Source organism: Dermacentor silvarum, chromosome 10 (genome assembly GCF_013339745.2).
Source record: "Dermacentor silvarum isolate Dsil-2018 chromosome 10, BIME_Dsil_1.4, whole genome shotgun sequence".
NCBI lineage: Eukaryota > Metazoa > Arthropoda > Arachnida > Ixodida > Ixodidae > Dermacentor > Dermacentor silvarum.
Window position 1 is genome coordinate 7686776 of NC_051163.1, and position 23201 is coordinate 7709976.

At 44.6% G+C, this 23201-nt stretch overlaps 2 protein-coding genes across 2 annotated transcripts in view; one reads left to right on the forward strand and one right to left on the reverse strand.

The window, feature by feature from the left end:
- Positions 1-200: 200 nt before the first annotated feature.
- Positions 201-5655, forward strand: LOC119466019 (proteoglycan 4-like). The gene is made up of 3 exons (XM_037726504.2): positions 201-329; positions 1200-1428; positions 1487-5655. Exons 1-3 carry the CDS (start codon positions 289-291, stop codon positions 5342-5344), a joined length of 4128 nt encoding a protein of 1375 aa, XP_037582432.1. The 5' UTR covers positions 201-288; the 3' UTR covers positions 5345-5655.
- Positions 5335-23201, reverse strand: part of LOC119466018 (afadin-like) — a 59454-nt gene continuing 41587 nt past the window's right edge. Inside the window, exons 19-24 of the mRNA XM_037726503.2 lie at positions 22035-22165; positions 16988-17051; positions 14550-14726; positions 13193-13282; positions 11950-12429; positions 5335-6770 (exon numbers count right to left, since the gene is read on the reverse strand). Of these exons, the coding sequence (XP_037582431.1) occupies positions 6429-6770; positions 11950-12429; positions 13193-13282; positions 14550-14726; positions 16988-17051; positions 22035-22165 (1284 nt within the window). The 3' untranslated portion in view covers positions 5335-6428. The remainder of the gene's footprint in view (positions 6771-11949; positions 12430-13192; positions 13283-14549; positions 14727-16987; positions 17052-22034; positions 22166-23201) is intronic.

Sequence of the window (23201 nt, forward strand, 5' to 3'; positions counted from 1 at the left end):
GTATAGGAAGTCTCAATATCTGTGTTAAGGAGTTGCCAAAATCTTCATTTTGATTGTTCACCTTTACTCCTTTGTTCGTTTAGGTGTATGTTTTATTTTATCCAGTGTGGCCAATCCCCCTCGTGGGTACGAGCCATGATTTGAGGCAACAACAACAAAAGCTGCATTTAGCAACTTCCCCAAGCTATTGGTCATGTAGAAGGAGATCATCTTGGATCACCACCACATTTTGCATGCAGATAGCGTGCTACCATTTCACAACGCGCTTTTTAAGAGCAGCGACTGCGTATGCCACGACCAAAAAAGAAACCCAGCGCCAAACAGCCTCGGTCTGACGTATTCTTTAGCAGTCGTGATGAAATGTAGCGATAAGTCGCACGAGCTATTCTAGTGTGCTTTGCTGAATGAGCTTTGCAGCATCCTTTCACTTCAAAGAGCAGAAAACATTAGCTCATTTTCGGAAACTCTCACGCATCCAGAAAGCATATGCAATTTTCAGGCTTGGTACAATGTTTCAACCCTTTTTGCCCCTTGTACCACTTTTTATGCTGTGCTTTTGCATTGCATGAAAAGCCAGCTGGCCTTTATAAAAAAAACACCACTTGTCAGTATTATACGGGTGCCACACAGCGTGACACCCGTACAATTATGCAAGACATGCACATTTAAAGAATGTGCAAGGCAACACAGATTAATCTGGTTGAGTAATCCGCATAAGTTCACTATATATATATATATATATATATATATATATTGGCAATTGACCAACAGAATAAGCATACACCGAATCCAAGTTAAGGAAGTGATAAAAAAGCTCGGGTGCATCACTAAATATCCCATCGAAAAATATGTGGCATAAATTTTAATGGACGTGACTTGTATATAAGTATTCACTACCTGAAATAAAAATGCTGAAATAAAATGCGAACGGCCAGCAATAGAGCACCTTTTAGGCCTGGTTACTTTCAGAAGCATGATTGAGGTATGTGCTAAGTGCAATCTAGTCCAAAACTAAGCTTTTGCGATTGTGTGCGATTGTATCACCATGGTTTAATACACAGTGGCAGATGTGGAAAGAAAAATTCAACTCTCGTACACTTTTCACTCCGGCGTGACAGTGCATATAGTACAATTTCTTCTACGTGGACAAGTGAATGGCTCAGATGTAAACACTGAATGCCTGTGTTGATTATTTGCAGTTCCCGTGTAAATTCCAAGAAGACTGCGAGGAAACAGAGCACGTCCATTGGCAGTGTCAGCAGGTCTATTCAATGTCTCCTTGGTTTGCTATGGAAACCAGTTCTCTTTCTGATGGCAACATGCACCACAGCAGTTGCCGGCCTTGGCAAGTTCTGCAGACGGCCAACTAATGAAATGTCTGCTTTTGTTCGTTCATCATGCAGCCCGCCAGATGCCATACCAGAAAAGGTCAGAGCTCGTATTAATTAGTAAGCAATAGACAACAATTTACAATTTTTTAATGCAGGAACGTGGAATGCTGGGAGCAGTGACTGCTATACCACTGAATCTGTACAAGCGTATCAAAGACTTGTTGGCAGGCTCACGTCCCAACAACAGTAACGACACCAGTCAGCCACTGCTGGGTCATTCTGAACAATCTGCATCGTCTGGAACAGCAAGTCCAACATCTGATGATATGTTGCTTCCCCAGCTGTCAACATCCTTTGATGAAGAGCTTGTTGTTGATGGTAAAGAGACAATTCTGGCAAACGATAGAGCACCAGGAAATGAAACACTGGCTGAGGATGTCATCGAGTGCCAAAATGCAAGCTTCTTATCCAAACAACCCAGAAGACCAACAAAAAACAAGGGAAAGGCTGTGAACAAGGAAAACAAGAAAGCTACTTCTACTCCAAAGGTGCAGCCATCCTTAGCAAAACCCAATTTAAGTCAAACACACCTAAATGACGACACAAAAGTTAGACGTGGGTCTCATGGATATCATGAAGAGACCACAGCAACTAAACAAAAGAACACTATTGGCGAAGGTCCATTAGCAGGTCCAGCCAGGAAATCAAAGCCTAAAGTTCCTAAAGAAACCAGTGCCAAGTCAGGTTTGTGGCAGCCACGAGAGTTGCCCAGAGACACAAGCAAACAGGAAAGAGATAGAAAGAATCGGAAGGAAAGCCATAAAAAAAACGTGCCATCAGGGTCACTGAAACCACCGTCCGAGCCAAGTATGAAGTATCCTGCAGGCCTTATGCAAAAGACAGCGCTATTTAATAAGCCATCGTCACAGGCAGCTCCACTAAACATCCCTGAAATGCGCAATACAAGCAACATGCAGCCATTAGGCACTGCTACCAGCTTCAGTGCAGGGCGAAGCAATGCCCCTTCACATAAGCTATCATATAAACCACAACCGAAACCTGAATCAACTAAAAAGCAAACTGTAAGCCCTCAAGGGAAGTCAGGCCTACCTGAAAACTCGTCTACACAAGCAGGTCCACTTGAAGCACTTGCACCACAAACCACAAACAAACAGCACCTACAGACTGGTGCTAGCCTCAGTGAAGTGCCAAACATTTCCTTAAACAGGCATATAGATGAACCGCAGCCCAAATCTAAGACAGGTACACAGCACATTGTAGGTCTTAAAAAAAAGATGCAGTTATCCGGCAAGCCGTCTCCACAAACAGCCCAACCAAATGTGCCTGTACAAGAGAACACAAGCGACAAGCAGCCTTTAAAAGTGGCTGCCAGAACCAGCAAGCCGCCAAGCAAATCACATAGGCCAACAGACGGACCACAACCTAAACCCGAGCCACCTAGTAAAAAACACCCTGTAGGCATTAGCCAAAAGACGAAGTTACCTCAAAAGCCGTCACAGAGAGCTTCATCAAAAGCACCTGTGCCAAACACAAACAAGCAGCCTTCAGGGACAGTGGCCAGCTCTGATCAGGCAGCAAGCAACATTACTGCACACAGGCCAAGAAATAGAATGAAAAAAATATCCGATCCAAGTAGTAAAAAGCATCCTGTAAACCTTCATGAAAAAACAGGGTTACCTAACACGCCACCATCACAAAGAGCTCCATCAAAAGCACCTGCACCAAAAAGCACAAGAAACAAGCAGCCTTCAAACACAGCAGCCAAACCTGATGGCACACCAAGAAGCATTCCTTCAGATAAGCCGAGGAAGAGGCCACAACCAAAACATACACAAAGTAAAAAGCGCCCTGCAGACCTTCAAGAGAAGACAGGGTGGCCCAACAAGCCATCGTCACAGAGGGCTCCATCAAAAGCACCCGCACCAAAGACAAGCAACAAGCAGCCTTCAAAGACAGCAGCCATATCTGATGAGCCATTAAGCAACATTCCCTCACACAAGCCACGAAACTCACCACACCATAAATATAAGCCAAGCAGTAAAAGGTGTCTTGTAGACCTTCAAGAAAAGACTGGGTTATTGAACAAGCCGTCATTACTAAGATCACCAAGACAGTCTTCACCACAGAACATAAGCGACGAGCAGCCTCCGAGGACTACAGCCAGCTACGATGAGGCACCAGGGAACGTTCCTTCACAAAAGGTTACAGACAGGTCAGGAAGTGACCACAAGACACCAAGCATTAGCACAGCAGTAGACAACTCTGCCGACACAGAAAAGGGCATGAAGCCAAGAAAACGTCTGCCGACTGTAAAGAGAAGCCAGGAAGAACCAAAGGAAGACACAAAATTAGAAAACATTTCTAGGAAGAAAGCTGCAGAAGAACCCATTGGTGACAAAGACAAGCAGGAGAAGGACTCCGCAAAAGAAATGCACCATCAAGCAGAGTCACCAAGAGACAGCGAAACAGACGTCACCAAGCCGTCCATGATGGCCCTAAATGTTGCTGGGCATAACTCAAAGCCAGAGCCGCAGAAAATGAAAGCTCTAGACTCGCAGGACCTACCAAGTGGTCAGTGGCCACAAATGGTTTCTGCAAGAATTGAGGGTTTTGGACCAGCTGTAATAATCAATGCTCGAAAGATGCAGCAACAGGTACCACCCAAGACACCACATAAAAAGAAATCGCTGCTGGACACAATCCACAAAATCATGGAGGCTTGTGCCAAAATGGCACATCTCCTTGAAGCAAATAGCACCGATGAAGATTCTACACATTCTGAAGCAGGAGGCTCAAGTCCAAATTCCGTTCCTGTGAAACCAAAGCTGGGTGGCAATGATATGAACACAGCCTGTGAGAACTATGGTGTTAGAAAAAAACATCACAAACTGCCATCTGCAGATGGAAAAGAGCAAAATGACAAAAATTTGAGTCTTAAGAAAACTCTCATGTCTGAAGAGCTAATAGGTACCACAGGTGAGATCTTTCGTTGGACAACCGGAGTGAAAAACACACCACCTTCGTTGAATAACCTACACAAGCCACCACCTAGAGTTACAGACCAAGGTACTCAGACAGAAAAGAATAGGTTAACACAAACTAAAGGTGTGTCAACTGACTGCACTGACCTTTTACCACAACAGACAGGTCATGTCACCAACAACAAAGAACAGAAAAGTTTACAGATAGACTTGCCAAAAAATAATGTAACCTCACTTATCCAACTGCTGGAAGAAAAAGCCCGACAAGATAGTGATGAATTAGCATCCCCGAAAGAATATTTCAATGCAGAAGGTACAGCACAAAGCAGTGGTGCAAAGAATGGAGAGATCACCAAAAGTGGAAACAAGCAATCATCAGTTGTCCAGGAAGATCAGCCTTTGCCCATCCAGAATATTGGAGCAGCTACAGCCATAGATTGCCCAAAGACACCACCTCCAATAAAACTTCCAAATGGTAGCCCGCATGTAAGCTCAGTGGTCAATTTCTTTGAAAAAAATGCCAAGCAACCGGACCGAAATGAACCTACTCCTTTCAAAGTGCATTCGAGATCAAGAGGGGCGCCAGATCAAAAACCAGCAACATACCATGATGGTAACACAACAGAGAAAGCAGAAGCAATGAATGTAGTACAACCGTATGCACACACCAAAAAAGCTGCAAATGCACAGTCCTCTGGGTTGACTACACAAACAGATACATCCAACAACCAACAGTCAGTTATGCATCTAGATATGCCACAGAATGTAAGCTCACTTGTCCATTTGCTTGAAGAGAATGCCCAGAAATGGAACAAAGCTGTCTCTCACAAACTAGGTTCCAAACCGGCCCGCACCGCTTTACAAAGAACAAAAGATGATGACACTAGCAGAAGTGAGGACGTGCAAGCACCTGCCTGCCAGGAAGACCAAACTTGGCCTTGCCTGCGCCCTAGGATCTTCAGGCGTACGTTTTCCACACCCAAGAAAACACATCACACAACTTTCAGATAGCTCTTTTATTTAGCTGCTGCACGGTAATAAAAAACAGGCACTCTGGTAAAATAGCTCATCATATGATGCAACAGCTTTATGTGCACAGCGCTTTGCAGTCCATCCAACCCATGGGCTGTGAATAGTAGAGTCTTATACCTTGCGACAGTGGCCGTAAGTTCGGCATGTATGTGTTAGCTGCTTTCAGTTAGCTGCACTATGATAAAAGAAAAAGGCACTCTGGTGAATGAACAAGCGACATAAAGTGTGTTGTAAAGCACCATAGAAATACTTTTGAGTGAAAAGCTGGCCCAATGGCCATTGTGACTCTTTTACGCAAGTTCATGATGTAAAAATAAAAGGAACAACTTTAAGCAAAGAAAGCTCTTGTAATTTGGAATGAGTCAAACTACACATGTAAACACCTGCATTGGAAAACAGAGTACTCGTCACACAACCACACTTCAGTAATGATCCTTAAAATCTTTGCAAGTATACAAATAACATGATGTTTAGCTTGAGTAAATCAGCAATCAAAGAGCAAAAAGTATAATGAAAAACAGCCTCTAGTAGACCAACTTGGTCCTTGACTAAAAGCATCCTCATGGCTAGTGACAATATAACTTGCTGCTAATGAGTACCAAACTTTGAGCTAAATGGTAATGATAACTTTCTTTGAATGCTGTTGAATGAGTTGTAAAAAGAAAATGTCATCAGCCATAAGGATGAACAACAAGCTGCTAAACTAGATGAGTTCATTAGAAGTACATAAGAGCAGGCACATTTCATCTTCAAGCGGCATTCAACTGCAGTTCATTACATTGTTATTTATAACAGCTGCCCTAGATGTTGTCCCTCAAGCATTATGGTTCAAGTCGGTCAGAAAGGAAGGACATAATAACAAAACAGCAACAACTCATTCAAGCTGCACAAAAGTCCATCGGAACATGACAGCCCAGCCATATTCTCTGTGCTTCAAAACACACAATTCGCCTTCAGTCTAAAACAGCATATAAACGGTCCACTATTTAGTCCTTCAATTGGCATTACAGTGGCATTTGATTTAAAAGCTGCTTGATCGTTTTGGTGCAAGCCACAGCAGTGCTCAACGGTTGGGTGTAGGCACACCATTGAGGCTGGTCTCAATTTCCCGTTGTGCCCGTGAGATCTTCATCTTGTCTCGTGGTGTGTGCTCCTCACCCGTCTCGCGAGCAAACATGCGCATTTTCTCGCGGAAGGTGAGCTTTTCGGGTCCGGGTGGCTTGCTTGGCTGCTGCAGGGCTCGTTGACGTTCAATTCGCTGTCGAGGGTCACGATACACCTCCTGTGCACCGATGACACCTGGTGTAGATGCCACTAGGTAACCACCTGGCGGGGCATTCAGCACTGCATCAATATCTTGTAAGGTGTAGCCTGAATCCTCCTCTTCATCATCCTGGGGGCACACCTGTAATTGCATAAGCACAATGAAGAACTGTTAAAGCAGATTTGCATTTACAAGCAATAGTGCATGTAAATACAGTAAAAGCTTGTTAATTCTGATTTTACGGGACCGCAAAAAAAAAAAAAAAAAAAAAAAAACTGAATTAACCGAAAGCAGTGTTATTGACGGTATTAAGAGTTACATCAACATACTTTATTCGCTAAACAACTCGGCAAATCCCGTTTCTATTTTGCATAAAAGTAGTGCAGCGGCTGCAGTTCTTCATCATCTCGTGATTTATTACTGCTCACAGCTGCAAAGGCCTCGCCACTTCCTTCACAGTACGGCCGCGGCACAAGACCCGAGTCTTCACTTGAGATGCGCTTTTTACTACCGTGTGCACATCCCGATTATTTTTTCGCCAGTGAGCTGGTCGGTGGGCAACGGCACTGTGAATTAGTTGGCAGGTTTGATGCCAGCGTGCAGGCCACAGTAGAATATCTCTCCATCCTTAACAGCTTCCACCGTGTTTGATATTGAGTGCGCATTGCACAGAGTCAAAACGAATACTGCTGCTATAGCCGCAACCTCTGTGGACGAAATAGACCTCTCCTGGGGTAACGTCACACCGCACCGGCGACGGACGTCACCGGCGCACGTGCAGTGACCCTAGTTGGCAAAAAACAGCCGCCGCCGGCTTTCTGCGCAGTAGTTGGTGTAGGTGGACGCCACATGGACTCATGTTTTTATTTTATTTCTTTTTAAATTTTATGTGAACCTCCACAATTCTCTTACGAGCCAGATTAGCAGTAATGTGTGTCCGAGACCATCGGCGTGTGGTAAGCTGCGTGATGAAAACGTTGCAACGCTGGCCTTTTTTACTTGCGAACGTGAACCACGTGGTGGTGGTTGGCGATGGATTGTGTGATGAAGAATACCGGCTTTCCCATAGATTTGTGCCACATTTGTTGTGGTAAAGTGTGGAGAGAACAGCGACGATATTGGCTGACCTTTGTGCAGGGGAAACGGACACATTGTGTGTGTGTGTGTGCGCATGTAGTGTACTAGGCGATTAGCAATACATCCGCTTACGAGACTGTGGACGCGTGTTGCGTGCACATAATAAAACCAGTCATAGTGATCAGGCTCCAATAGAACTTCAAGACCTGTAATTATTGAACAGGTGAGAATGAATGAGACGCGATTATTAGTGAGCGCATGTATTTCGGGGCCATCCGCGCTGTGCGCAGAAGAAAAAAAAAAAAACTTCATTTAAGCATAACTTATCGACTGAAAGGTATGACTATACAAATGAGCTCCTATGATGTTTTGACCGCTGCCGAAGCTGCGTGTATACATTTAACCACGGGAAATGCCCGAAAGGCGAACCACTGAAATTATCGCGATTTAACGCAGATCTCACGGGTCTTAAGTAAAATTGAACGTTTTTTTGTTTTTGTTTTGGTGTACTCACTTTCATGGTACGGACTTTATGCCGTGATGATGCACATAAACATGCAAAAGTTGGGTCTTGTAAAGTTGAGAGCAGCAAAGGAGGCAGCAGACACAGCGAAGCTAGCGCGCAACGGATTATATACTTATGTAAGATTTTGCTGTGTACATTCACATGACCGAGACTAGTAATGAAAATTAAATTACGGTGTTTCACATCACTAAGCTGCACAGCCGCTTATGGGGGACAGTGTAACGAAAGGCTCCGGATTAATTTTGTCCACCTTACCATGCTCCTAAAGCAGGGTAATAAGTTTTTCTGCATTTCTCCCTCATCCAAATTTAAGCGCCGCTACTTGGTACGGCTCCACTGAGCCGCCCTGTAGTTGTAGACGAAGTTCATCCTGTATATCGTTTAAAGCTACAGTGTAAATGGGGTGCAAATCAGTGCATTCACGACAATGCAATGCAAATTTTTGTTCGAAGACCAGTCATTTAGTGAAGTATAACTTTGCCATCGCAAGAATGTGCATCATCTGTGATAAAATGTTCGTTTTCGAGGAATAATACATTTTTGTGGATGTTTCATCTACGGAAGAGGCGCACATTTACGAAATCACCACACGCTGACTTACGGGAACCATGCACTCGGCAACAACGCTATGTTGTTGTATGGGTGAAACGGGGACAATTATACTTCCTAAGCACAGATTGTAAATACTGTCACTTCAAAAAATCACAATATGCCGGACTTACGATCGCGGCAGTTGATATACAGGCAGCGCTCTTATGCAGAGAGAACAGGTTGCAGGAACGTTTTTTGCCAACCAGCGCCCGCTTTGGAGGCACAGCAGAAGGGAAGGCCCCCGCAGAGACGTCACGCTGTTTGCAAACAGGGAGAGGTCTATTGCGGTTGCTATTGACGCATTCATGGATTGCAATCATGCAGTTGTGAAAGCAAACGGCCAATACGAATTGAACTAAAATGAAACTACTACTCGGCACAACCACGGATGAAACCATGGTTCCGACTGAAGCGATCACGGAGGGCGACTGTAGTTCTGCAGGCACCCCCCTAACGCAAACCAAGTCAAAATGAAACTACTGTTTGCAGCAATCACTGTGGATGAAACCGCGGTCGCTATCGATGCGATAATGGATGGTGACTAAGCAGTTCTGAAAGTGCACAGCCAACAGGGTGTCATCTGTGCCGGTAAATGCAAGAATGAAGGTTATAAAGGCACAGATACAGTAGGCATGAGGCATTCAATCTCGTTGCACCCGTACGGTTTCTGTTGAAGACTATGGCAATGCAGGCTCTGCCGCTTCGTTTCGGTTGGACAGTAGCATCACTTTTGCTCTTTTACGTGGCGCAACTGCAATGCTTCGCGCTTGCCATGCTTCAAGGGTTTTCCGAATTAACTGATGTGCACCAAAATACGCCCGAATGATCTTATTTTCCAAGTTAATCAGGATCGAATTAACAAGGTTTTAGTGTACATGTGCAGAGGATCAGATGCAGGGATGAGATAATAAAATTTGCATGTATCGTGTAAGTAGAGGCCAACAGCAGCAAGGGTGACTGGGCACATGTCCCTGCCTGACAATGAACATGTCTATATCACTGGTGCAGAGTAAGAAACATTTGAAGGAACTACCCCCTCTATGGGCTGTATTTTCTAATGATCCATTTGATTTTCCATTCTATTTGCACTTTGTCAATGGTTCAGATGTTGCTGTGCTGCCACAATCACTGGGATCACCTACTCGACACAACACATGACAAGAAAGGAAAAATTGTAAATGAAATGTTATAAAATAAGAGCCCAGTATAGCCAACACGCATTAGAGCTGGCACATTTAACAAGCACACACTGTAAGATAGGACAAAAAAAAAAAAAAAAAGGCACACACACTTGTGTACTATGCCTTCTTCGTTCATCCTGTCCTAAAGTGTGCGCACTTTTAAACCTGCAAGTATGAAACCAACTAGCCCAGCAACACATTCTACGTAGAGCTCTTCAATCATACCAGTTGCGAGATTCCTCACAGGCCCTGTGCTTCAGAATTGGAGCCCTGTGATTGACAGATGTTGCTTACACATAGCAGAACTAACTACAGTCGACCCCAGAAATATCGGATTTGAAGGGGATTGCAAAATAGTTTGATATACAGTATAGATAATTGGAGCTATAAGATATGCCTACTTGAAGCTTATCTGAAACTTCTGCATGTCTGGGACAGTTTCCCGATATCGTGAAAAAGCAGAAATTTACCCATTTGCTTCTCCAAGGCAGCATCAAACAAAAGTTTACTTATTTATTGCACACGGATGTAGGAAGACGCTCGCGCTGCGGAATAGTCTTTGATATACTGATCGCAACGGTAACCCTAAACGCCCATGTCGCCCAGCCATGAGACCGCGGTTCACCCCACATGCGCCAAAATGCTTGTTGCACATTTTTATTCAAGATAAGGTAGAAATGGATGCAGCGATGAAGCAAACCAGCCTGTATGGATATGTGCCATGCCACCATCAGTGCACTTGTACTGTGAATCACATGTGAATGTGCCTGGCTGCGTGCCCATTACAAAATGTTATTTAAATGGCCGATCATCATCTAATGTTGGCCAGACAGACGATTGTGTCAATTTTCGGATTTGGAATAAACTCTGTGCTCTCTGAAACCAGTCGCCATCGCTTCTCATCCGCCTGTCTAGGCCCAACCCAATCTCTCCATGTGTGCTGCTCAGCGCTCCAGACCCTTGCAGTCCCTACGTCGAACCTTCCCCTTCTGGCCCCTGCGTCAATGAGTGCCGACACTACACGGACGCTATAAGATTGGAAAGTGGCTTTCAGATTGCAGAAAATCCAAGACCATTCCCACACACATGTAGCACTGCGAGCACGAATGGAATGTACTCAGCATAGACTGTGGGCCCGCAAATCGTACAGCTATGAGTCTTGTGTGTTGCTGCTGCGATGGTCTTTCTGCGAAGTGCAGATGTGGTGTGCTGTGGTTTTGTTAAATCCCAACTGTAATGTAAAACCCATCCAAGTGGGAGTTGGGGCCGGATTAGTGTTGACCGCTCACGAAACCCTAAAATGCCATTCGTGGAAAGCCCTGGTCAACAAGACGACGAACCCGGTGGCACAGACATCACCAGTTCAGCACCCCATGCCCAGAGCCACTCAGTGAAATGATTGACTCACCCACGCTTTCTAGCGGAATGCGTATCGGATTGAGAGGCCTTTCGTATTCTTAAAGCAGTGGACTACTCTTCCCGATAATGAATAGCCACAGTGTGCACAATAAGCCAACCATTTGTGCAGCGAATAAAACTGACACACACACCCTGCTTATTTTTTATGTATGGCATGTATTGCGCTTCAGATTCAATATCTCGTCAGGTTTATTACGCCTAAAACTAAAGTGGCCTTGGCGAAGCGAGCCACATGCGGTGTAGTGGAACGGGACCCAGACTGTGTGCATACGTTTATGATATCATTGCCCACTGGTGGCACACACGATCAATTAACCCTGCAAAATTGATACTCTACACACATCCAGAGTTCAAAATGGAGTTTTGGAACTGGTATGATTGAAGAACTCTTAACTAACATCACACATTCTCTGGGTGACAAACCCCGTGTCGCAACCCCGTGTCGGATGCTCGGGTACAAGCTCATGCTGTGCCAATCCTATGCATATTTTGCTGTGGAGCCATAGGCAGCTGTAACTGCACTTGCCTCAACAGGGGGCGCTTCAGTAAAGGACACCTTCTTGGAGGGTGGGGGTCTGCGGTCTGGCGGTGGAGGTGGGCATGCCGGCAGCGGCGGCGGCTGGTCATCATGTGGCTGCTGCTCCTCCTGCTGCTGACGCTGCTGCTGCTGCTGCTGTTGCAGCTGCTGCTGTTGCAGCTGCTGCTGTTGTAGCTGCTGCTGTTGTAGCTGCTGCTGTTGTAGCTGCTGCTGTTGTAGCTGCTGCTGTTGTAGCTGCTGCTGTTGCAGTTGCTGCTGCTGCAGCTGCTGTAGCTGCTGCTGCTGCTGTAGTTGGTGGTGGTGCTGTTGTTGCTGGTTTTGGTATTGCTGCTGCTGATGTTGCAGCTGCTGTTGCTGTCTGCGCTGTGCTTCACGCAGCAGTTGCTCTTCAGCCATCCGTTGAGCAGCCAGCTCCTGTTGCTTGCCACTCTCCTCCAATCGCAGTTGTCGCAAACGATCCTCTTGTTCCTGAAAGCAAATGTGCTGAGTGAGAGATTGATCCACAAGACCTAGGGCTGCACCAGGGCTACAAAAGATGCCATGCTGGAGCAGTAATTTTGACTACATTGTGTACTTTATTTGTGCACCGACATCTCACACTACATGGCCATTCCGTGCCAGGCAAGCCACTATTCAGCATTCCTTTCTAGGTTCTCTGTGAGTGTATGCACTGGTCAGACACTCCTTACAAGACTGACTATATTCAGCAGAAAGCACAGCTATGAAATTCAAGACTCCAAGCAAACTAAATTATCTGGTAGACATTGCACGCAACAGTTACCATATCCAATTTTGAACCTGTGCTTCACAACAAGGTGTTCGTGTTGATAAACATTGGCCAAAACCAGCCTCATTTCATTTATGCACTAACTTCTTTTGACTTGAATGCTCATTACAGCTGTAAACTATACACATATTTAGAGTACACAGCAAGGTACCTTTGCCACCACTGTGATGCCTAATGCCTCTCTCCCTACGAACAGCACTGAACTGTACGGACTGCCAACCACTTTCAAATGTGAAGACCCTTTGATGTCCACAATGGTTCTCAATGGTGCAAAAAAACAAGTTGAGCATTGATAAAATATGTGAAGTGATAATACTGACTGCAGTTGCGCCATGCATTGTCATGTGTGCATGCAATTTATGCAGTCTTGTTTCTCTCCTATTCCTTTCCTAAACCCCTTACCTATGCTAGCTACTCTCCTCTTTCTCTCTCTCAAGAACTCACCTCCAGATGGCGGGGAGTAACCACGTGAATCGGCTCCCAAGAATTCTGGGAGGGGCGCTCCTTCAGAGGTTGCACCTCAGTTGTCAAGTCCTGAGCAGGAAAAAAGAAAACAGGTCATAATGTATCCCACCGTGTGGCTCGCCATCAACACACATGCGAGGAACAAGGGACACCTACTTCCCCAGAAGCTGGCAGTGCCAATCCTGTGCTTCCCAAAGCAGCATGCGTGGTACGCCAGAAGGCAGAATGTTAACGAGTGCAGACAGACACATAAAGCGAGGTGACATGAGTCTTCTCAATTTGAACATGCAATGGCTGCAGCAAAGTTCTGTCTCTCCGCAGCAATAGTGGCAGCAACAATGGTTTGACTTTTCATGTGTGACAGCTGCTGCCAGTAAAGTGATGCTGCATTGAGGATCATGAAATGCAATTTATGGATCAACAGTGACATCTTGGCACACACTAATTTTGCAAACTGTAGTATTCTATTGATCATTGCGCTGAGCGGAAATATTGTCAAGAGGGCAGGTGGACAGGACAGACACTCATTCTATACGTAAGAAATTACATTACAGTGAAATCTCGTTGATACAATCTTCACGGGAACCAGAAAATTGTATTATCCGAACATAATCGTACAGTATCAGAAAGAGAAATGGTATATGAGAAAAAAAAAAAAAAAAAAAACATATCCCGAAAAACGTATTATGCAGAATCGTATCACAATTTTTCTGCTCTAGCAGCACTACAAAGGTCTTATAAGGAAGCAACTGAAGCTTTATTATGAGACTAGGTTTCTAGTGTGTACTATAATGAAGCTTGACGGTCACTGCCACACCCTTTCTGACACTGCAATACAGCCCGACCACTATCTTACAAGACATTGTGGCACTGCTCGAGCGCTCTAAAATAAGCAGTCTGAGCACCATACACGAGTTCGAACACTTCTAAAGCAGCATGTCTTTTGAAGCAAATAGCTTTCTTTGCCTCTTTACCAATTTACGTGGTTGCTTGGCATTCAATGGCCGTTGGTCGGACTAGGCAAGGCAAACGTTCACTCGTTCAGGCTACTCGTTTACAGTGACAATCATCATCAATGGTTTCTACACAATCTTTTCTGCAACGGCAGTGGCACAAGTACAACTTGCCGCTACAGGAAAGCCAGAACATCTGCAATAACTAGCTCTGTGGTGAAGACTAGCTCGTTACTAAGCCTGAACACAGAAAAGGAAGCTTTCTGGTTCTTAACAGTCAAGTAATGTGTCCAGTGTGCCAAGAGCACTGCCAGCAATACACTTGATGCAGCCAGTGCAGCCAAAGGCCCTATCACACAACTGCATGAGGCTGGCTCTGGCACCTGTTCCTCGTCGTCCTCGTCTCCAGCAAGTTCCTGTGCCCGCCGTTCAAACTCTCGTTCCAGCCTCAGGGCCCTGAGCCGTTCCTCTTGTCGGCTCGTCCGATTTGGTAGAGACTCCAGTTCTTGCAACTCCTCGTCTCGCATCTGGCGCATTTCTTCCAGTCGCTGGAGGCGCCGCTGTATACACAGGTTTGAATGTTAAGTTGAACACTGTTCCAGCTCGGATGGTTTTAGGCTCCATCAACAAAGCTCACAAGAATTGACACGTGCAGTTTTTCTGCCCTATTAAGGGGACCTTACAATCCGTTGCAGAACCTTCAGACCAACAGACTCCATACAGTACCAAGTGTGGAGTGTACCATGGTGTCTATGCACTGTTCTAATTTCTTAATGGAAAGGTTGTGGGAATTGAGGTATGCTCCGGCGCCATTGCGCGAGCTTTACCTGCTCTGCCGTCCCCAAGCCTCTACCCGTTCGCTAGCAACCAGTTTCAGCGGTGGCGCTCCACGTGCAACAGTTTGCGCTGAGGCTGGCGTGCTGACCAGCTCAGGGTACGTACATGCTTCCCTCTCGTCTGCCGGACACCTCTTTGACTAGGGCTTGAGTTCGCGCACGGTGGTGCCTTTGCCCGTGGGGTGAGCGAGTACTTTGTGTTGATCCTTTCCTGACCCTAAGCCAAAGAGCAGTGCGTAGTGCTCGCGTGAGGTCGTACCCCGTCGAGCTGCACTTGCCGAAGGAGACTGCCCGAGCTCTCGCGAGTTGGGCCATTGGTTATCACCAGAGCAAGTAGCACAGCTCTTTTTTAATCAACGACGGTATATCAATGAGTCCAAAAATTTCCTGTGCGTTACAATCGGATATGAAACCAAAACAGTGTTTGCCGCGTTCGCTATAGCCAGACAGTCAGAGACGTCAGAAGCAGCATCATCACCGTCACAAAACAGCAACCAAGCATGACTTCATGCAGGTTGTGTCAATTGTGTTGGTTAATTTTGTGCTTGACTATGACCTTAAGCGATAATTTTGCCTAATAACCTTTTGGAGATGCTATCACTTTCGCACAACTCGGCACCGGATGTTTCGGCGTAATTGGCCCTAGCGTTTCTGGCGCTGTGCCGAGCTAACTATATGCACACAGTGCCAGGAACGCTGTTAGACACACACTTCACCAAGTCCAATGCCGAGACTCACGAAAGTGATAGCAGTATCTCGAAAAGTGATCGCTCGAGAATATCGCCCCTGTATGCTTGGTATTGGTGGCCAATGAAGCGCAAATGGTGACAACGACACGGTTTCATTGTAAAAGCTCACTAAAAAAAAAAAAAAAAAATTCCATTCTGTGAAAGTAAATTCTGCAAATCTTTTTTCTGATCACGAGTGTGGGGTCATGCTATATCTTTACTTATAAATAGGCGCGTGTTACATTCAGGTGTATCTTACATTCAGGTCCACCTTTATTTCCTTATTTTAAGCCAGTGAAAATTGAATGCACATTAGATTGAGGGCGCGCTAGAATTGGGTAAATAAGGTATTTAGCACTTCAGTGAAGCATGTAAAAGCATTTGTTCAATATTAATCCTTTGAGGGTGAATGTTGTAAATATATGGCACCGCAAACAAGTCCCAAATGTTCGATGCCATATATTTATGAGGCCGTCTGTATGTTTGAAAAGTGCGCCAATTTTCCAACTTTGGTGGCCCAGCAAGTGTTGCCACATAGTGTGGATACAAATAATTGTTTTTCTCGCGGCATAAATTTTTGGTATTTGTTACATGGCTTGTTGAGGCTCGCGCATCGGCAACCACTCACGCATTCGCACGCGTGTGGGCAGTTAGTTTTGGAATGTGTGGGGGCAAGTTTTGTTCAAAAGTTGCCTCCCATCACCACCCAGGGAAGCAGTACTCAGAGAAGATGCTACGTACGCACCAACACCAGTTAACAAAAACGTCGCAAGGACACCAGGTACAGATGCTTTGAGTACATGATCAATATTATGTTGTCTGCAATTTTCTACGTCCGTGAAACATATTTATTCCAGTGTACACACTTTTTTATTCTTGTTGTAAGTCTTTGTGCAAGCCCACCTGTATTCATAGACAATGCATGTATACCTACACAAAATATTTTTTGTCACTTTATGGCCCCTCTAAAAAAATTCCGGTATATTAAAAAAAAAAAAAAAAAAGAGCAGGTTACTTTTCAGATTTTAAATGTACACACGAAATATTCGACCCAGGAGTGTTGCATTTGGTGAAAAAAAATTTCTCCTCAAAATTTAAAAAAGGAGATGGAATGAAGACCCACTGCATGGCTCTTAATGTTATTGCTGCTATCACGTTGCGTGCACAAAGCAGTTAGCTCGGTCGTCTGCACATCTGGCAAACAGATTACTTCGCCTGTCTCACATCAACGTGCACTTGGCACGAGAGAGAACTCACCATCTCCTTCTCCTCCCGTTCCCAGGGCGAGGGGCTGGCCACTTGGATGGCATCTCGGGGTATCCTGCACATGGGTCGTTCATCCCATTAAATAGGCCTTTCACACCACGAAAAACTGCTTTACAATGGCAGTTACAGGACAATGCTAAGTGAACATTCTGCCACAACAGAGTTTAGAACTGGGGAAGTTACAGACAACTTTTCACAAGTTCAATTGACTGAGTGAATGGGGGGGGGGGGGGGGGGAGGGGCTTTGCCAAAACATTCTCCCCAAATTATGTACAATCCATTCAACTGTTAATGGGAACCATGGAGTTTCTCACTATATTGCCTAGAGGGAAATCTGGCGTTGCTGTGCTGTGGTATGCATGAGAATGCCGATATATTGTGACTTCGGATTGGCATCGTTCTCAGAGAGCCAGGATGCCTTGAAGAGGCACCTGGCTAGCATTGTTCCTGGCTAGCACCTGGCTAGCATCACAATGATTCATTTCCTGCTGAAACAGCATGTAAAAGGCTGTTTTAGCTTTATTGTTACACAAAAATGTGTTTCGCTTACTATTTAGGAGTTGCTATTGGGTGTACAATTATATGAAACATAAAAAGTATCAGCTGGCCGCTAAAGTTGGAGGACAGACAAGACTCTCGCTCGCTTTGGAACAAATTGTCGTCTTTTCTTGATTTTCTTCGCTTGATTCTGGATTGTGGGTGAGTAAACTTCATTCAGAGATGTAATACAGGGTGAATGAAATCCTTTGATGTAGATTTTATTTTAAGAACACATTATTTGTGTAGCCATATCCACATTTTAGATGAAGCCTCGTACAACACCAGCCAACACAAGCCTCGCACACACATATCCCGTCATTCCCATGACGGTGGCGCCAGATTACCCTCTAGGTGTTATAGTGTGAAACTATGATGGGAACACCCATAATAAATAATAAAGCCAATATAATGAATATTTGTTCACCTTTATCAGAAAGAAGTATGACAATCAAGTGGTCATTCACTGATATGCGAATAATTAGTCTGTGGGCCTGTATACCAGCAAAAACTGATGGCAGAATATGGATTGCATGTTCCCTTTAACAGTGGACTATACTGTACCTTCGCCAAACAATACTGCCAATGGAGGCATACGATTGATGCCTGTCCATGGGCATACGAGGCTAGTGTGCGGCGACTCAGTTTTCTTGTTTAAAAAAAAAAAATGTTCTGGCACAATTCCCTCACCATTTCTAGTTGCAACAGCATTTCAATTGATATCATCTCTTCATGTACCCTTCATTTATCAAATGCCTCTCATGCAACATCAATGATCACAGGGCACGTGCAGTCCAGGTGTAGAAAACACACAATTGCACAAGACGCACAAATGCCTTCAGAAAAAAAAAAAAAAAAAAAGCACTACTAGTATGCGATAGCTGCACTGGTTGCTTCACCAAGAATAAAAGCCGACAGATCCCACGCCCTGTGGGAATCGATGTTATGCGAAGCAGTGCGTGGGGAGCCTACCAAGTTAACGAAATAATCATGACAGCACCAAGACGTAGGCGGCTCTTTCATGACCTACATGACACGCATGTCATGACATTCATGTCAAGAGTCCTAATGAGTCCCTTTAGCTACACCTAAGAGACCTTAAGGTGAAAGCCTTAGTCATTCTCATGACTATGACTTCTGCCACCATCCTTTAGTTTTTCCTTCACTTAGTACCCACATCCGAACCCATTTCAGTAGTTTTTGAGGGTTTTTTACTGAGTCATTGTCATTTTTCCTCAGTCATGGTCATGACTGACTTCGAGAAACAACATTAGCCTTTTCCTTCACCCAGTACCCCATCCCAACCCATTTCAGTGGTTTTTGAGTGTTAATAATTATTTGCTGAGTCATGCTCATGACCATGGCCTCTACCATCATCCCTTAGTGTTTCCTTCACGAAGTGCCCATGCCAAACAAATTCCAGTGGTTCTTGAGAATTAATCTTTTTTTGCTGAGTCACTGTCATCTTTAAGGAGTCATGCTCATACCTATGACTTCTACCAGCATCCTTTAGTGTTTCCTTCAATTAGTACAGATGTCCGAACCCATTTCAGTGTTTTTTGAGGGTTAATGTTTTTTGCTGTATCATTGCCATGACCTACATGACACGCATGTCACGGGCTATCACTTATGTTCGTCATACATTCCTGTCATGCTATGCCAATTTTGGTACCTACCAAGTTAACGAAACGACCATGGGAGCACCAAGACGTACACAGCTGTTTCATGACCTACATGACAAGTATGTCAATTTTGGTACATACCAAGTTAACGAAACGACCATGAGAGCACGAAGTCGTAGGCGGCTAGATAGATAGATAGATAGATACTGTCAAAGTAGCAAATGTTCGCCAAGAAATGCGTCGCATTTAAAAGCAGATGTCATGTGCGTCTGCTAGAGAACATATGCCAGGCCTGGAAAAGTTGCAGCTGCTTTTGTCTGGAATCTAGTATTTATGCATTTACATTTACTTGCAGGCCAAAAATATACCATGTGAATAGTTTTTGTGGACATTCATTCAACGAATACACGGGGATTATCAACCAAATCGGCATACATGTGGGTCATCACAGAAATACAGTCGAGTTGATGTCAACTTATGAAGGAGAATGGCACAGATGTTAAGAAATGCCTTCATTTATCTATTTCTCTTCTTTTTTTTTGTTTCCCCCCAAAAATGGAGCACTGCAATACAGCCGATCCTGGATATTTAGAATGTGAAGAGGATTGCAAAGTAGTTTGATGTATTGTTAATTCAGAATAAAAACCTTATCTGAGGCCTACTTGAAAACTCTGCTCGTCAAGGCAATGCTGCGGCTGTTTGATTCAACAATAATATGATATATCAGGGCTTCATAAATTTGGGATTGACTATATTCAATACACAGTACAGTTAAACCTCAATATAAGTCGGTAAAATTGGGACTTTGCCTAGTTATACTGAAATTTCATTATACTAAAATTTGACCTTTTATGCAATTATTTGCAGTCGCCGATGAATTTTTCTTACAAAGAGGCCCCAAAATTTGCTGAAATACTGGGCAAATGGAAAAGTTTATCTCAATGAGAAAACAACGAAATCATTTTGTTGAATTTGAGAGTTGGCAACCAAAGATATGGTTTCATACCTGTCGATGATACCATATTTTTTCACATGTAACCCGCACCCCTAATTACAACAGCCCAGAAATAAAATTAAAAACTGCATGTATAACCCGTGAAAATAACTGCATACAACAACACTAAAATCCTTGCAAAAAAATGTCTCTGTTCACGGATCTACGAGATGTGCAAGGCGTATCTTTGTCCAGCGGCTCTTCCTTTCCTCCTCTTTGGAAATGCTCAAATAGCTGTGTTCACACAACAGATGTGATCACGGATGAATCAGTCACGTGACATGCTACGTGAATCGGATCACTTTGCAGCTAGCATTCGCACGACAAAGGATGACAGCGAGAACAGAGTAGCCCTCACATGGGTAATGGTGACGAAGCAAACGCGACCGAGCTGTAGCACGAAGCGCTTCGCGCGGACCGAGGGAGCAGCACCATGGGCACGGATGACATACATATGATCACATGATACGCAATCCGCAAGCTCAAATAGCGATTTGCTCTGTCATGTGAAAGCTTTATTATCAGCTTTTGCTACACTAGGACGGCCACTGAGTGCTGCTCATCGTGATCCAAGTTCTAGTTTGTCGGTGCCGTATGCACTATTCAGTGGTGCAACAGCCAAAATAGGATTTAGAGCAATTTTTGGAGCAGGAAAATCTTACTTTTGGAGCAGGAAAATATAAATTTGCAGCAGGTTACGGTACACGTGAGCCGCGTTTACGGAATTTTTTTAAAATCGCATACCGAATGAACAGGTACGTCTTCTACACCAGTACGACTTGTATACGTTTTTTTGGGGGGAAAGAACTGCCGTTTTTAGGAGGGTGCAACTTATACAAAGGTGCGAGCCCGCAAAATACGGGTGCAGTGTAAGACCGGGCGAACGAAAGCGAACGAAACCGAAACCATCGTCCGGGAAATATTTGCGATGGCGTGGGGGCAACGATTGAGACGTACTAAAGGCGGTCAATGAAGTGTCAACTATACGAGAGAATTCATTTCGTGCCGCAGTTACAGCATTTTTCGTGCATTGCGGCCTAAGCCTAACTCAAAGAGCGTGCCCGGCCGACTGCGAAACACTCACTTCGCGGCAGATGCACTATCGCAATGAAGCAGTTTGAATTATGACAATTTCATTGCATATTTATGACAAAGTTGGCAAGCTTGGCAAGTTTGCGCTTACCGGAAGTTTTATTTCCAGAAGTTGGTCAGCCTGGATTTCTTACGCTTCATGGCAAGCAAAGGCGTTGTTACGCGAGTCCCACAGTCAGTTAAAAGAGCCATCGCAATTTCATTGTATCCGAGAAATTTCGCAGCTGGTCGGGCGTTTTGGCGCAGCGTGGCACAATTTCGACATATATCACGGTTTTGGCGCAGCTCAGCGCAAAAATACGAAATTGTATCAAAATGGCGCAATTGGCGCAGCTGTTGCACCCCTGACCTAATTACTAAATGCAAAATGGCGATCTGTAAACAGGAAGAGAATAGAAAACTATGGAGGGGAGCTTGCGGGTAGAGGGTGGGGTTCCCTAGGAGATAACAAATCTAAATAGCAGAGAATCTGGCCTTAAGGTGTGACTGTGAGTAAGGGGAAATTCGCATATAGCCTGCACCCCGACTATTCTGTTAAATTTATTGTATTTTTGTTGCGGGTTATACTCGAAAAAATATAGTATCTTAACATCAGTGGTATGAAGCGAAGCCTGTGATGCGCATCCTCCACCGTCATGGCCGATACTGTTGCCCGCAATAAAGGCGCTATCATGAAAAGCGCAGGCAAAGCGACGTTTACTGTATACCTAGGTCTTATACGAGCAAGTATCATTGCAGTGCAGTAGGACTTCACAAGGTAAATTGAAAGAGGAATCCACTGGCCAGTACAGACCTGTTATTTGGGTGGTGCCCATTGCTGGTCTCTGGAGGTGGCGGTGAGCGAACACCTTGCTGTGGGTGCTGCTTCATTGGGGGCTTCGTGATCAACGGCTGATGGAGGTCCCGTTCCTCTCGCCGCCGTACCTGGGAAGTGGCAGTTGGCAAGATTGCTAACCAGGCGTTTAAGTTGGCAAAGTGAGCTGCATCTAGCGACACCTGAGCTCCTCAGTTTCTCTTCTGTCTAATCCACAGCCGTGATAAAATTACGCAGTTTCCAAGACTACCACTCTTTTTGTGAATACAGTTTTCGTTTTTCTTCAGGGGGGAAGTGCTACAAAAGCTACTGAGCTGAAACTGACAATCAAACAAGTGGCCAGGCCGAGCCAGACATTTTTGCTAACTTTGATGTCAAAGGCGTTGGGAAGCTGAAGTCATTTGCCGGCACATGACACACCTCTGCCTTGAAGTCACCTTTTAATGCAAAGCTTTCTTTGCAATCCTTCCTGGCCTTTGCTGACTGTGGCTGCTGCTGTCGTGACGAACAGTTCACACAGAAAAAATAAAAGAATCGTGCGTCCCATGGTGGAATCGAACCTTGGTCTCACAGCACAACAACCCGATACTCTAACCACTATGGCACAATTTGCACGCATACTTCTCTCATGCCGTTGACATCTTTTATTAGCGAGTGTGTCACGTGCACATGTACCAGTTTTTATTAGGCCATACATGCAGTAATGAAATGGGCAAATAGTCAACCTTACCACTGTATTTCATGTCATACTTCTATCTGTATACACTTGCTAACTATTCTTTTCTAGAAAAAAAATTAAATGTTCCCTCCATCTTCGTGACATCATTGCACTGGTGTCTCACAATGTGCATTCAGATTAACTGCTGCTTACATTTCGGCATAACTTGTGAATGGCGTAGTGCATAAACAGAAAGATAGCATAAAGTTATATGTTGCAGAGGGTAACCAAATACCGTATTTACACTATTTGGCAATCCAATGTTGGGGGGTCGACTTAGAATCGAAACCGCACCGTGTACCGCTAGTAACGGCAAGAGAAATGAGAAATCAGGGGCGCTACGGCGTGGTTACAACTTTGCACCTACGTTTCCATGGTTACGGTAGAAGCGTAGCGTAATAATTTACTGTATTGCATACATTTTGACT